At 36.5% G+C, this 17204-nt stretch overlaps 1 protein-coding gene across 2 annotated transcripts in view; it reads right to left on the reverse strand.

The window, feature by feature from the left end:
- DENND1B (DENN domain containing 1B) overlaps positions 1-17204 on the reverse strand; it is a 159511-nt gene that overhangs the window by 57652 nt on the left and 84655 nt on the right. For both annotated transcript variants that reach the window (XM_064664456.1, XM_064664457.1), the window contains 2 exons: positions 15013-15123; positions 1491-1591 (listed from right to left, as the gene is read on the reverse strand). In XM_064664456.1, the coding sequence (XP_064520526.1) occupies positions 1491-1591; positions 15013-15123 (212 nt within the window). The remainder of the gene's footprint in view (positions 1-1490; positions 1592-15012; positions 15124-17204) is intronic.

Raw genomic sequence — 17204 nt, forward strand, 5'->3', positions numbered from 1 at the left:
ATTTCTGGAAACATTATCTGTGCTTAGAAGGGGAAATAAAAAAATCTTTAGTATTCAGGATGCACTCTACAGGGTACAGCTTGAATAAAGGTGTTGATCTACCTTCTGAGAACAGCATTTATGGATGATACTGAAAAATTACAAAGCTTCTGTCAGTAAGCTGAAATAATACGAAAACTAAACAAATACATCCAAGCTCTACCCCATCTTGGTGCATTTTATCAAAGCCAGGAAGAAAAAACAATTAGGACAGAGTTTCTTCAAAAGAAAACTATCATTAAAGATGAAAGGCTTAGTTATAGTTGGAAGTAAAGGGAGGAGTGGAAGAAGAATAGATTTCTAAAACAATAAATAATATACACATGAAGTGTAATAACTACCACAGAAAAATATATACAGTGGGCAAATATTGTAAACTTGAGGGAAAACTATCAAAGAGACTTGAAGAAACATAGAGAGAATTTGTTTGAAAACAAAAGTTCAATAGAGAGGGTGGAGCTAGAACAGCACCATATTTATAGATCCAAGGGGGGACAAAAGCAAACCAAAATCAACAACATAAAGCCCAACAAACGTATAATTTATTTCTGTGAAGAAAACAGACTTATGTTGGTAAGCATCTGAGTTGGTCTCAGTTTTTATATCTAATAATAATTCCCAATCTCTAAAATAGCTTGAAATGGTTCATTTTTTCCATAACAGATTCGTAGGGTTTAGTTAAAGTGAACATCTCCAGGGGTTCCTGTTGCAGATTCTTTAATGGAAACTCTCATTTGGTATCTCTGCCACTACTATGAATAAAAGAAAGTAGATCTTTTAGCCTGCAATTGTGAAACAGGCATGTGGAAACATCACCCTCTTGAAGGGCCAGAAGCGACTCAAAAAGTGATTTGTTCAACTTAAAAACTTGCCAAAACCACAAAGTCTGTCATGTGAACAGAAATCAAGAGAACAGAATTCTTATACTGAAAATTTTGGAAGTACCAAAAGGAGTTTTAAGCTCTTTTGGGAAGGTGGCTAGAACCCTGAGCCTGGATGAGCCTAAAATACAAATACTAAATCACTGTATTGTATAGACCAAAAGGGAACACTGATGCCTACTAACATTTGATTCTGAAAAACCTGATCGGGTTTTTTTCTGAATGCTTCTGTAAGTATCATTTATCTCAAAATAAATAAATAGAGAAAACTTTAACACATTTAAATTATTGAATGAATTCTCTAACAACAAAACAGGAACAGTTTTACAAATGTGATTCTAAATGCTGCATTAATAGTAATCAGCACTGTAATTCATGGTACCAATTCAAACACCACATCAAGGCATGCTGGAAAATCTCTGTTCAAGTCATCATTTAAGCATTGGCTTAAGTGCTGTCATAAACTGGGTCCTGTGCATTCAGTCAGATAATTAGTTAGTGTTTTCATCAGTTAGGTTTACAAGACAGGTCAGAATCTCAGAAATGGGGATAACAGGTTAGCTGTCTTACCAGCAGTAGTCCAGAAGATGTGGAGGAAGCACTGGGATGTAAATATGTTGCCAATACATTGGATATAACAATGCAGCTGACGCATGAACACAAGCAGTTAACTAAAAATAAAAATACACACACAGAATTGGCAACAAAAAAACATGAATAAAAAGAAAATACAAAATCTTAAATTAAGTTTTACACATGCAAGAATCTTAACTTCCCCAAACCACTTATTATTTAATTTTTAATATTATTTTTTATTGCTGAAACACATCTACAAAGAACTCTGATGTATGCATACAAGTACAACACCTGCAAAAAGTCAGGCTAACAAGTCAAGTTAGCCCTCCCTGCTAAGCTATTTCCTTGAAAAAAGGGAAACAATCATGAATTACTTGATGCAGTCATGGTCAAACGTGAGTACTGCCATGGACACACAGGACTGGAGTGCCTCCTAGCTGCACTCACCTCCCATGAGTGGGAAAGACTCAAGATTGAGTTTTTTGGTCTCCATTTCCACTATTTTTAACAACTGGAATTGATCTGAACCTGCATGAAACTACAGAATAGCACTAAACTCAAAAGCTATTTGTGTCACTATCTTGATTTCCAAACTTAAAAAACTACCTTAAAAAAAAAAATCTGGAATTAATATTCCCTGTGACAGAAAAGCAACTTTATTACAATTTCCCAAAACTCCCTTCCCAAAGCAGAAAATGCCAAGCCTGGTATGAGCATCACTGGAAAACGAAGGACTCTTTGACCAAGAAAGAAGGTGCAACAATCTGCTTATCATTCAAAATGGACATCCCTTGGTTTTCTAAAATAAACAAAAAAACACCACAACCACCACCCTCCCCTCAAAACAAACCAACAACCAACTACGGAATTCATTAGAAACAAGTTCATTCCTCAAGTGAACAAAATAATCTGCAATACATAAAGAATTCAAATTTCATCTACCAAAACCCACCTTCCTATGAGGGAGGAGTCTTTCAAATTCAGTTATTTTATTATAACTGAATATTAATACTTTAATATTTTATTATATATATCTCAGGCACAGAGTTACAACAGTGAGAAAATGTCAAGACTGTTGGAAAAAAAAAAGGAAGCCTATATCCAGTACATAAAACACTCCAAACCTCATTAAGAAAAGGAAAAAAAAAATTAAAAGAGAATGCCCCATATAGAAGACACCAAGCTTATGGAAAAAGACAAGGCTGTCCTGATGTTTTGTATCACGACGAAATCACTATCTGAGTTTAACTTGATAATAGCGCTGTTTCTTAGACATGTACTTTCACAGTAACAAAACAAAGAGCTAAAAATAAAATGTAAATCCTGTCCATACAGCAAGTGCTAAAACATTATGGATTTTAGAGGGGGAAAAAAAACCCCACCTCTTTGTGGAACAGATCAGCAGTTAAAGCTTTCACACTCTGGCTGTCTTGGACATTTAGACTTGTAAATAAAAATGATACTGCAATTTTGTACATGTATTTTTACAGTAAAAATGAAAAAAAAAGTAATTATAAGACCAGTGCAGCAGAAATCAGAGACAATTACAATTTGTGCAGCATAGTTTTCTCAGCACTCAGATTAATATAACACGATTAAATATGGAAAAGAAGAGGGTCTGAAAGCTCCTGAGGGATATCATTAGGGCAAATTGCCAAAGAATGAAACATGAGCCAGTCAGGAGAGTCTGGAAGCTGCAGTAGTACCAAGGGACTTGAATGTTCGACAGTTGGAGCTTCAGTAATGTGTGAACTGCAGGTTAAGGTATCAGGAGACTCTGTTCACTGACACACAGAATGTCACTATTGACCAGCAAACTGCCCGAGCTTGACAGCTACACTACAGAAAGCCAAGTATATCATAATTCTGTATTTAAACTCTTCGTTTCAGATTAACATCTCCTTTCTTAGCCTTATATTAAACCTCCACAATTAGTCTCATTTTATATTTCTAATAATGGCTATTTTAATAATTACTGTGTGCCTACTAAGATTGATTTGGGGGAAGAAACAAATTAGTATCTTATCCCTCTTCAACACAGTGGGATTTACAAGGTTTATTTCCATATTCTCTCTCTCTGTAGTTTATCTAACACTACTGATAGCGCAGTCAAGCTCAGCATCATGGTTTTTTCTCGTTTACTCAAAATGCATATGGAATTACTAATTTGTATGTTCACATACTATTGTACATACTATAGAAATTTAAAACCATAACTACCTATATAAAAATTAGGATTTCATGTATTTCAATCACAGACCGAAACACAGCTGAGCATACAGTTATACAGGATATTCCCAGTGTATACAGTTGTCTCCTCCTCCTCTTAATAGGCATTCTTAAATTATGAATTAAGATGGATATATTATTTGCATGAGGAAATTTCCTTATCTTACACATATGTTAGTGTTATATTTTAATTCTCACTTAACAGAGGAAGAGCTTAATTCCTTAAAAATATTTGAAGTTTTATCAACTTGTTTTATAATCTGTGTTTTAGTGTGGCTCTCACATTAGCATCTATTTACAATTTGCAATTTTTAAAATCTACTACAGTTTTTTATTTCTAGCAGTAAAGGTAAAGATTTGATTACTTGCACCTCAAGCTTTTGTTGTACTGTTCCTTGCTTTTCTATTTAATAACATCCTCATGTAACATCTTATTTCAACATTTCCATCTATGCTGCTCTAGTAGGTTTCCAAACATTTTAGTATGCCATGAATATGTTTTATAGTTTCCTGTTGCATACAGCCTGTAATACAAGCAGCTATGGGATTCTGTTGCTCTTCAAATTGTGTGACATTTTAATATTCTGCAAATTCTGCCTTTAAGCAAATACTGATAATTATGGATTTCATATTAAAATTTGCACACTTTCTGGAAAAATCCCTTTTTTTTACTGCTTCGAGTGTGACTGCACTTCTCAAATGCATTAGCCTATTCAAATAACCCATCTCTTTAATCGACACATCCACTCCTCTGAATACAATGGTAGCTGCTGTAAATCTTGGAATAATACTGCATGTTTTAAGGAATATTCAGAGACCAGGTAGAGCCCGATCACTTCAATCAGAATTCAGAGGTCTGTAAATGCAACACTGGATTTGGGGGTGCCCAGTAGCACCTGTGCTTGCTATCAGAGCCAGGCAGAGCCCAGCAGACCCCCCACCAAAGGCTGCAGGGGGAGGTGGTAAGGTAGGTTGTGCACAGCACAAACTCCCAGGTGAAGAAACGAGAGTCTGATGAGAGTCTTGACCAAGTGAGGATATCTTTTGCAGAAAACAAATCCTTACACTATTTAGGGACAAAGGCATCTGTATGGAGTCTGTCAGTTGATTGTTATCTATTCCAAAAGGACTTAAGTTTCACCTTCTTTTTAAAAAAAATTATAGGAAAATATATGTCACAAATCAGAAAAATCTCTTTTCATAGAGAGGTAGACATTATCCTAAAGTATCTTGAAGTTGCCTTCAGGAATGTGTACTACCCCACCTATCTTGCCAGTGACAACTGGAGATAACATCAACTGTGAACTGTGATTCTTTTTACAGGTAAGTTTTCTGTCCAACAAAATTTGCTATATGTTTATGTATACACACCACTATGTCATTGCTCAGCTCTGCAGTTTGCTAAAAAATCTTAAACTATAGCAGAAGAGTGCTGCAGAATCTTGTTTCTGCAAATCTGATAATTTATTACCTGTTTTAAGGAAACAAATGATGTTGATCCTCCTGTAGTTCACTGCGCTGGAAAAGACCTACTGGAGTTGTGTTTCTATCCGTAATAAAATGGGCAGGCAGTTTTTAAGTAAAGGTTTTGTCGGTTGAAACCCATTTGCCAACATTGAAGAGAACATTTATATTTTTGCTTCCATCAGTTTTGATATTTTAGACTGGTTTTCTCCATTTCAAATAATGTCTCCTAGTTTAAAAACCTTTCGTTTTCAAAAATAAATCTAACTATGGTTTTTAAATTGGTTTAAATAATGTGGGTTTAAACTACATAAATGGCATGAGTCAACTGACTTGAATTAGTTAAGAGCAACTTTTAACAAAAAATTTCAACATTCAACCCTCTAATTAATAAAGAAATCTATTTTGAAATCGCCAGTGTTTGCACTGGACATGAAAAGAAGCTTTCTGTCCCGTTCTATCAGTACTGAATTTACTAACATTACTGAGTACAACTGAAAGTTTTGGTCTCTTTCTGATCTCTTCTGATAAGACAATGCAGCCAGAATCAACACTCATCCTGCAAGAAAAGTATCTGGTGTTTTCTCCAGAGTATTACAGTGATTCTGGTACCATAATTTTATCTTTGTCTCCAGAAAAAAAATCTGGAACTATGTGCCTGGCGATTATAAAGTCTCTCCAAATAGTGTGAGACCTCATTACAAAGTTTGTTAGCAAAATTCATTATTTAGTGACAGTAAATATGCACAAATTCTAGACAATGATGCGTTACTTTCCATCTTATGGCAATAAGCAGCCACTTGGGAAGACTGTTGCTCAAAATCTATGCAATGCTGAACAGGAACAGTAGGAGAAGTTTTAGTTCAAGACTTGATCAAAGCAGTTTTACCTGCTCCTGGGTACATAAAGACTGCAGCTCCTCCCCATCCTTCACATGGATGCAGTAATCCTAATGTGTGTATCTGTTACCCCAAAGCTCACTTCTACCAATGAATCTTTCTACTCTGTATTTCAAAGGGACTGGTCCCTTCTTCTGTTCCTTTTTTCTTTTTCTAATTTTAGTTTCTGTTAAAACACTGCGACATGTCCAGAGCCACACTACTTCAGCTGGAAGATTTTCTGCAGACTTATAGATGATGCTTATTTGATACCTATTATTCACATCATTTCAATAAGTAACATGAAAACATGCTGCACAAAACTTACCTGGAAGTTATTTTCTATCTATATAAATTATTTTCCTCAAAGCCTTTTCTATAACCAAAGGTAAAGAGAGAGGAAGAACATAGGTAGTAAGATTTGCACACATTGCAATGTACAAACTAGAAAGACAGAAACTGATTAGCAGAATCTTGTCAGCAAGCCAAAAACAGCAACAGAAGTTAAGCAAATGCTAAAGTAAAATTAACCTGTGATTCCATACAACCTTTCAAAATCTACTGTAAGCAACTAAAGAACTACTGTGATAAAACCATTTCCTGAAAAATCATCAAACACTGTCAATCTCTGTCAACACCATGTCCAGAAATGGGTACTGGTGTGCTCTCTCCCTCCCCCCTCACAGTCCCAATGGGCCAAAGAACTGCTTCCCTCCCACTGCCTTGACCACACATATGTTGAAAGATGCCCAAGATTCTGTTTAGTTATCTCATCTACTTATTAATACCTATAGCAATATATCATAGGGGATGGGTCACCATTTTACCACAATTCCAGTATTTACCATCAGCCTGGACCAACTTATTCCTGTTACCCTAATACTCCCAGGTCATGGGAATTATTGAGAAAACACTTTCTGCTTCCTAAAAGGGAAACAGTTATACAGGTGAAAGGAAGCCTCTCCTCTACCTCATTATAACTTATAAGACAATTAACTTTTTTAGAGAGGCAACTGCATCTAAATCCTGTTTGACTGGGAATGAGATCAGGTCCCAAACCCATAACAGATATTTAACATTTGTGGAGACCTACCTTCCCATCCATTTCTCGAGAAGACTGCTAGGTAGTAAAAGTGGGAAGGGAGCCCTTGCTTTTGCCTGTTTACAACAAAGCATAAATCTCTTCCCAGCTCTAAAGATTAAACAGTTGGACTAAATAATAAATTTAGTCCATTCTGCTGGCATTGGTGAGAAATCACTGAGGAAAAAAAATTTAGCAACGAAAGAGAACAGCATATACTGTCCAAGCCATGATATGCAAAGCCACTTCTATGCATTTCTTTAATTTTGCTCCTAGCTAATCGTTTTCCATCTGCCATCCCCATAATCTTGAAGAACATAAAGAGGGAGAGCCTTAAATGAGCCATAATGCATTTTCCTCCTGTTGGCAAAATGAGACCCCCAGCTCTCCTCTCTCACAGAAGGGAGAGAGAGGAAGGGAAATGTATTTACAGTTCACAGATGAAAACTTTAATTTTTTCCACTATGAAAATTAGAGATGTAAAAGAAAACACATCTAAAAACTTATTTTCTCCTGGAATTGCTGTTTTTTGGGTTTGTGGGGGTTTTTGGTATTATTCACTTCCTTTCATCGTTCTTTCGGGGGGAAGGAAAGGGAAGACATGAGTGTTACTCATGAATTTGACAGCACTTCACGTACAATCAACTTCATTCTTTTTTGCTATTCTTGATTCACAAAGCAGCATTATGGCATCATTCTTGTGCATTAGTTTGGAAGGGAAAAGAAAGGACTGCAGACACGGCTTGTTCCTTGCCTATGGCTCCAGGAGTGACATGTTTCCCGATAACAGAAGCTGAGCAGAAAATAAAACTGAAGTGGTAGTAGACAGGTGAGCACTCAACAAGGAATACCTCTGGCATACTGTGCCTACACCAGGGACCTACAGGCACTTTTACAGATAATCAGTTATGTATATAACAAAGTAGGTATGGGTGCACAGAAAAGCCATGTAATCCCATTCAATTACTCAACATTTTCATACCACAACGGTATGAAAACCAATTTTTCATAGGTTTAAAATAAAACTTCTGGAAGTTAATCATCAGTTTTTATCCCCAAAACATTACAGATTAGGTTCACTAATATATCTCTTCTGGTATTCATGTATCCTATATTTAACTGTTTCTTTGTATCATCTCTTCAATAATTGGAGTTGCCTCATATTTCCTCATTTCATCTCTGTACGTTCTTGGTAATTTGTTTATTCTCATTTTGACACTCATTTCTTCCTTAACTCCATTATCTCTTCCTCTCTCACAAAAACACAGAGCACCATAAACATGCATCTTTGTGTCCCTTTTCCTGACCGTCTCCTCATGCCTCCTTTCCTTTGTCCTTTATTTTATGACCTACCTCCACTGAGGAAGAGCTACTGGAGTTCTGCAAACATTTCTCACCTCTGAAACGAGACTTCCCAGGAAAATAATTTTTATTAACATTTCCTCCCCCAAAGTAACTCCACTGCATGTCCTTCTGCCATACACTAATTAGGAAGCAGTATGGAACAACTTCCTTGTGAATAGGTGACAGACAACTTACTGTGAGAGCAGGAGTACAGATAACTACTGACTATATTATAGTTCATCTTGTCACGGGTGAATTTTGGAAAAAAAAAGAGTGATAAAGCAGTAGCAACTGTAAAAAGGGCAAATTTTGCCATACCAACAACACCAGAAGGAGAGCTGATATTACACTCATACACCCTTCAGCAACTCTTCACTTCTTTTGCTTCAGATGACCACCAAATTACTTCAGTGGTACTTCTCATAGGGGGTGAGACAGTTCTGCTCAAGAAAATATGGACTCTTTCCCCTTCAGTTCTCATACAGCCCAACCACAAAGGACTCAGTACTTAAAGTCTTCTCTTAGATTGCACGTGCCCACAGCAGCACCCGCCTGCCTCTACACAGCATTTTATTCAGCTTCATCTGAATTGCCAAAGGTCCTATGAACTGGAAAAAGACACAACTCAATCTTGGAGTTTTTTTTTTCCTGAAAATGCTAATAAGTGAAAAGTTAAATTTTGAAATAAATTTTCTTCTACAGTGTGGATTTTTGGGGTTCTGTTTGGAGTCTGGGATTTTTTTTTTTTTTTTTATAAAACCCCATGGTAAAGTTCTTCATGTTTTACAGAGATGGCAGGTAATAGCAATCTGCAATTTTTTTATTGGGTTCTCCCCCCATTAAAGCAAAAAGAATTTTAAACCACACATTTCAATTTCTTTTCACAAATCCTTTCAACATTTATTTATTCTGATATGCTAGGGCAATGGGAAAACTACTCTAAACGTTAAGACAGAGAGCTTTCCAGATCTGGATGTATATCCTAATGACATTTTGCTCCATACTGACATCCTGCAACTTCATTGTTGGAAATATGCTCCCTATGGGTGTCCCAATAGGACCTTAACTGCATCTACGACACGCACCTCTGCACAGTTCATCTTAGCATGCTTACACCTGAACTATACAAAATTATTAAATGCCACTCTTCATTTACTTCCAGACTAAATAGTTTAATTGAGGTTATATTACAAATTAATTCTAATTATGCTTCTGGGAGCACAGTTTCATCAGAATATCCATTCCACCTTGCAAGTTAATGATAAATTCCCATCCATTTCTTGATTTCTAAGAACTAAATTTAGTTCTCGAACATTTCCAAGTCACGTGAATTTGAGATATAAATTAAATTTTAAATCTATAGTTTTTTTATTTATTGGAATGGTATTATTTACAATGGAACAGTACTATTTACAGTGGATCTGCCATACACTTCACAAATGCTTTTCTAGAGGGTGACTGCACTACAATGCACAATTAAAATAAATGAGATGCTATAGTCCATTTAATCAGAACTGGGAGCATCACCCTAGCATAAGGCAATGTGAGGACATCACTAAGTTGTATGACAGCTCCCAATGCCACTATTTTCTCCAACATGGAAGTTCTGTATGAAGCCAGTTGTTCCACTGTCTTGGACCCTTAGTTTGCACCAGAGAACTAACTCCATAATAGCTAGCTTTGATTTCAGAAACACCAAAGAGGAGCTTTTCTGTCTTTCCAGGTTGAACACTAACACACACTGTTAGTGTACAGCTCCAACACCACACCCCAGTGATTTGAGATGCAGAAGGAGAGAGGTGATTCACAAAGTCAATGTGTTTGGAGTAAGAGGTGTTTTCCATTCTCTAGCAGCTGGTATTACATTCTCCAGGGAGCCTCTGTGTCCACCCAGTGCCTGAGAAACAATGGACAGTGTGACCAGAACAAGACTAACGAGGCAAGGAAAACAAAACCACTGCTCAGTCCAACTCACTGTGGCAACTGAGGGCAACTGCAGAAAGCTCTCTTTGCATGTAAGCAACAGTAAAAGTGATTCCACAAATGTATGTTTGTGTGTCACTTTACATTCAATGCTCCTTCACCACAAAAAAAAACAAAAAAACAAACCAAACCAAAACAAACCCTGTATCTTTTATTGACATATCTGACTGCTTTTGTAGGGCTCGCTAAAGAAACCTACAGCCAGCGCAGTGCAGAACTTGTAACCACCATGCTCTCAGACACGTCAGGCTTGTATTACCTGAAACAAATACTGGTCAAAGTGGAGAAAACATTCAGACATTTGCTTTAAAGTGTAGCATCCTTTCCACCTGCCAGTGTAGGCCGCAGAAGATACAAGCTAGTTAGCATATTACTGACAGAATGATGAGAAAGCTCCTGTCAGACACTGGCCAGCCGGGTGTTTGAGACGAAACACACAGCCCCAGCTGACTAGTTAGGGAGAGACTGGTGAGGTACAATTACAGAGGCATATGACAAGCTTTCATGCTTGAGTGACTTGAGAACCGATGACATGGCTTTAAACAGCAATCCTTCCTACCTCCGGTCACAAAACAGCAATAAGTCAACTGATGCACTGTTGTAAAATCATGATTTATTCCTTTGCTTTGAATACATGAGAGTGTGGTATGATGTTCTGGTAGACTACCACAGCAGGTGCACTGGGGGACGAAACATCTAGAGCCTGCCTCCAGCATGCATAAAATCAATGCTGTAGTTCAGCCTTCCTGTAAAAAGCCAACCCCAGCACTTTAATAATTTATAGAAAGACTGAATTAAAAAATTATTTATACTGAAACTCATACAGCTCCATGCAACTAATAAGAATACATGCAGATGCAGTAACATGTGAGAAAACAGTGCTGTGCAAGAACATACAGCATGACATTTCGGTAAGGTCTTCCTTTTTCACTGCTAAAGTGAAATAAAACAACCACTTCTGTGAACAGATCAATCCCTTTGTTTCATTCATCCTTTCACTTAATCCAAAACCATATAATTTGTTTCTCTTTCATAGTTTACTGTTCAAAAGACAGAAATGGTAATTTTTGCTACAAACAGATCTTACAGAGCATAATCCTCAGGCTAGCTGAATCCATCTCACTCTAAACGCTAAGCCTGAAGCAAGCTGTGAGGTTGGTGATAATCACATTATTAAGGTGGTTGGAAAGTCAAGCTAATAAAAGAATCAACAGTTAGGGCAAATAATGACCCAGAAGCTATAACAGAAAGGAGTAGTGGGAAGTTTCCACTTATATCTTGGTAGTAACTGGAAAGGCTAGCAGACGAATATCTCCACCAAAGGAGTTTTCAAGGGGATAAAAACACAGAAAATCAATTTAAAGGAAGACGCAAAGAATACACAGCAACTGCAAAAATCTGATGATGCCCAAAAAACAAAGCCTGCTTGGCTGAAATAAAATATAAGCTGAAACACACTCTCAAGATAAGACAGTACTTCTTTTTTTTTTAATTAAAAAACACTAGTCAGCCGTTTAAAATAGGTAACAGTCTTTTCTCTTTCCTTTTTTTCCTCCAAAGTAAACATTTTAAAGTATAGCATCATTTCCCCCCCTTTTCTTCCATAAGCAGACTGATCCTTCAATCGAGTATAATGGAAGTATATAGGGCAGAAATGCTAGACAAAGAATTCCTGTACATAAGTGCAGTTTTCCATTCCTGGCCCCCACAAGAAGGGCAAGGAGAAAGTGAGCAAGGCCTTGAATTATGCCTTTTGTTATCAGTCACTGCCCTGAGATAGTGAACCGAAACAGAGCTGATAACTCAAAGGTGACATCACAACCCAGTCTTCATGAACTGACATAAACACTTGATATTCACTTAACCCCAAAGATAAGGCACAACTCCCTTAACAGAAAGTTGTACTTGATAGCACTATTCTTGAACAAACAATCTTTTCAAGTATCAAGCTGTAGTTTCAGAATATTAAAACATGACCTTTGCAACACAAAGTACCAGTCTGCTGTGTTTTGTATGGAATAATAAAACAGCACAAAGCTCGTAAAGGCAAATGTCCAGATATATTCCATTTGCTTATTGTATTACATTAAGTAATCCATATTTTAAAGAAGAAATAACTTATGCCAAGCCACATTTAATAATTCTTGGCAATTCGATTAAATTCCTATAGGTGAAACTGAAAAGCATTTAACTAAGTTTTAAACTACACTGCTCTGTAAGGAAGCAAGTCACACATCAGTCCTGTTCTGCTTATGAAAGAGATGAGCAGGTAGTAGTTCTCTGAATCAAAGCCAGTTGGTTTTTTTAATTTTGTTTTATCATAACTCACTAGTGCAAGTGAAAATTAACCCTATCCTATATCAGAAGTGGATACAACATGATGTGGCAGTAATTTTGTTTAGCTATGACTTAAGTAATACTAGTAGACTGAAAAAATAACCAGAAGAAAGTGGGTTTTTGAATTTGATCTGCAATCTTTTTGGATTTGATCTGCAATCTATTTACATTTACAGCTTGGGGACACTCTCCAGGACATCCAAATGCCACTATCAATGTCTGGAAAGTGATATAAATTATTTTCAAGTGACGACACCAGCAAGATGACTATTAATTCACTAAAAGCTTTGGAATAAACAGCTGAATTGTTTACAAAGTGAAGGTTTCTCACAACCAGGATATTATATCTGTTGTTCTGTAGTGACTTCCAAAGAGCCTGGAATTTGAACATATAAATAAGGTGGCAGAGATCAGTGCAGACTAACTCTGATACCTCATCTTCTCTTGTCATATCACAGCAATAGAGACCAGCTGAGATGTTCAGTCTAAAAAAATACAAGTCTCAAATCGATCCAAGTGTAGGTTGAGAGCACGATTCTAAATCGTGTTAAGCAGACGAACACGTGCCCACCTGCAAAATGAATCTTCCACAGGCACAGAGCTGCCATCATGATTCCTATCTCCTCTCTACTGGAGCAGTAAAAGAGGCCTGACTGGGGCATCATTGGAGATAAGCTTTTTTAATGGTGTATTTCTTTTCTTTTTCTACCTTTTTTTTCCCTTAAATACGGCAAGCTGTGTTCCAGACCGGTACACAGGGGAAAAAAAAAAAATCTGACTCCACACTTTTGCCACATCATGTGAGCTTCTACTAAGACAGGTTCTTTAAAAGGGCTTTCTCTTCAAATTCTATCTGCCCATTCAGGTAGTCTTATTACTGTGTTGTAATGTTCAGCTCTTCCCCTAGCCATTTCAGGAAGGGGAGAAGAGAAAAACCCTGTAATACAATATGAATATTTCCTAAGATGAAGTAAAATCTTTGGTGGTTAAAAAGTATATCACAGACTACTAATTTGAAGATTGCCTAAATTCATTTACTATCTATTTTTCTTGTTTTCAGTTGTTCACGTGGCCTCTACTTGTATGATCCAACGTTTGCATTTAGATAACTGCTACTACCTACTAGGATTGTAAAACCTGTCAGACTTTTATGAATCTTCTTTATCTTCAATTTACTTTAGACTCAAAAAAATTTAAAGGAGTTGTATCCTCTATTTAGAATCCAAAAATTCTCATTCCTTACATGCATATGTATGTATTGGAAATTGGCACCTGCAAGTCTTTGAAAATAGTAACTTTTAGTGCTGTATCCAACCTTGTAACCTCACGTTCATTTATTTGGGAGTACAAATAGCAGTGTTCAGAAATATAAAGAGTATTTTCCACCACAGAAAGCATATTAAACAAAATGTTTTAGGCAGTACTGTTGAAAAAAAAAATTAAAGTAACTGAGCTTAATAGGCTAAAGATTCTGCATAAGGATTACGCTCTATGATTAACATTGGTTATAAAGTGACAGTCCTGTACGAATGTAAAATAGGGTATTTTAAAAGCCTATAAGATTTTGTGAAGAGTAAAACAAAATTACATCTGATTATTTAGGTATACTTACAAAACAAAACACAACATTCTTTTATTAAGCATTTTAAGCAGGCATAAGAGAAAGAAAAATTTAATGTGGGCAGTAGACTAAAACCTTTAATTAAAAAACTGCTATTTTGAGTTGTACGTTATTGACAGTCCGAAGAGCTGCTTCAAATCAGAGATATTACAATGTGCACTCCCAAACCACTGTAATAAAGATGAATCTACCTATTACCAGGTTAGGATAGCAGCTATTATTATGGACCCTTGATTTCTTTCAAGTAGCTCCAATGGAATAAGCCACAAGTGAATAATAAAGATCTTATAATAGCCCTTAAGAATTCTTTTTAGGTTAGAAGGCACAGAAATGAACTCAGGAGAGTTAAAGAACTCTCATCTCCTAAAAAGAAAAATAATTAACCTGACTTAATGTATCTGAGTAGGTCTTATATAAATCAGACTTTTGTACTTCAAGAGCCAGACTAAAACCATATATTAGAAGAGTATGTAGATATTGTCTTATAAGTGGAACATATCTAAAACCACAAAGGTCTGCAGGTCATTTTTTGAAATGTTCAATATATCCTACTTGAAAGGAGATGTGTGAAGTACTTACAGTGCTTAGTTTGCTTGAGGTAATAATGATTCTTCTCTCATGCAACATACTGGCATAAAGTTGCAGCATGTTGTTCACATCCACAGCAACAAAATATTCAGTGAGGTTTCTCTGTTTAAATAAATAAAATGTTTACAATATAGCAACAGTAGTAGCTAAGTGGAACATTTTATATATTACTTGTGAAAATTTCTGTTCAATTAGTAGGTGGGGGGGAAAAAAAGACAAGATAAAACAAATCCCCTTGCATTAAAATTTTTATGCTTTAAAAATAATTAATTGGGTTTTAAAGCCAATGAAAAACTAACTGTGGTGTAAGTCATTAACATTTTGCTCACTTCGTTATGCTTGTGACTTAGATTTGCCCTTTTGTTTTTTTTAACTTTGGAAAAATATTAAATTGGGATTGTATCAATAGCACCATATGCTTTAAGGTGACCATTACTTCTGACCCAGGAACACACCTTCTACCACTGTGCTAACTGTTCTGTCATAGCTACATTAATAAAATTGCTACTTTTGCCAGCCTCTCCCAAAGCCAACACATTTTATTCCATTTCAAGCACCCCAAAACAGATTGTTGAAAAACACCAAGCTTTTGCTTGAGCTGTATGTGCCAGGATATCAAACATCCAGAATTGGTGGCAGGTACTGGAGCCACTCTTTTCAGCCCTGATAAGAATCCCATTGTGGGGTTTAATAAAAAGCAAAGTCACCAGCACCTCCCATTTATAGTTTATACAACAGAAAAGGGGGAGAAAAAGAGAAGAAGTTGGAGGGGGATCTCTCTGTTCTGGCTGAACTTAACAGGATTTCTGCAGGGCACAGTGCCAGAGACATACAAGCTCTGAGTAAGCTAAAGCTAAAACAGCAACCAGCAAAAATGCCTGGGAAAGCAGCATATTTTGTAAACACTAGAGAACATGTATGAAAATACACTAATACACCCCTCAATATGCAAAATATTTAATTTCACATATTCATTATCATATCTGCTACCAGAACAATTATTCATCTCTTCTCAGGGGCAACAACATTACTGAACATTCATGTAGGAGGTCTATCAAGGATAGGCCCCAGCCCAAGGACAGACATCAACAGTGGAACTGTAGACTAACAGTCTATTCTGGATGTGGTCAGCACACAGCAGCAAGGTCACACAGACCTCAAAAAACAGCCAGGGCAAGACAAACAGTAAAACCTTCAGAGTGGGGTGACTTCCTTTTTGAACATATTGCAATCACAAAATAAAAAAAGATACTGAAAAGATAAAGAAAGATCCAATAGACAATCCAGTTTCATGTAAATTCAGAAATGCATTATTAATCTGAACACATGGAGTATTATAGTTATTATTGGTCCATGATGCACAGAATTTTGGAAGAGAGAAAAACCAGAGCTTTAAGGCTACAAACACTTCATTTAGAAAAAAACTCTGGTCTTTCAAATGCTACTTTTAAGTGATTGTCAGAGGTAGATGTACCATGAGAATTTGAGTCCAATGTACCTTGGACACCCTCTTACACCGCAGTTGATAACGGTGTGCTGATTCTCTGCTGCAAAAGCTGCAGTAAAAAAACAGTTTGCAATCTTGTACAGACCAATATATCTTTGGGAGACAGTCACAGTTATCTTTCTGTTAACATCTGAAAAGTTACCGTTCCTGAAATACGTGGACCTTACAATAAGAAATAAAAAAATTCGTTTTATTGCTAATTTACTCCAATTACCTAATCCCTTCACTCCCTGCGTGTTCTAACTATCTAGTAGTTCCATACTATTTTGATTCATACTGAAAGAATGAGACTTTTACTAATGGAGTAAAAAATAATTACAGAAAAGCACCTTGAAATTACTTTACCTTTCCTTCACAGAATCAGAAAAATAAATTCACAGTGGCACCACCCCAAGATCCTCCATCAGTCAGAGGCCCACACAGATGCTTCTCAACACTTTCTTCAAGTTGAACCCATAACACACCCTCTAACCTCCAAAATTATGTTTCATTAGAACCCCAAATAATAAGCTAAAACAAGAGATCTCTTTGAGGAATTCAACACAAAAGGTGAAACAGATGAAAACATACATTTAAAAACTAAGCCCTGTCCTTCCCAGTGAGCCCACACAATAAGGGTTCTCTCTTTCATCCCTCTATACAGCAACTTTCCCAAGTTTTCTGGGCTGCAACATGG

The sequence above is a fragment of the Pseudopipra pipra genome, chromosome 9 (assembly GCF_036250125.1).
Source record: "Pseudopipra pipra isolate bDixPip1 chromosome 9, bDixPip1.hap1, whole genome shotgun sequence".
Taxonomy (NCBI): Eukaryota; Metazoa; Chordata; class Aves; order Passeriformes; family Pipridae; genus Pseudopipra; species Pseudopipra pipra.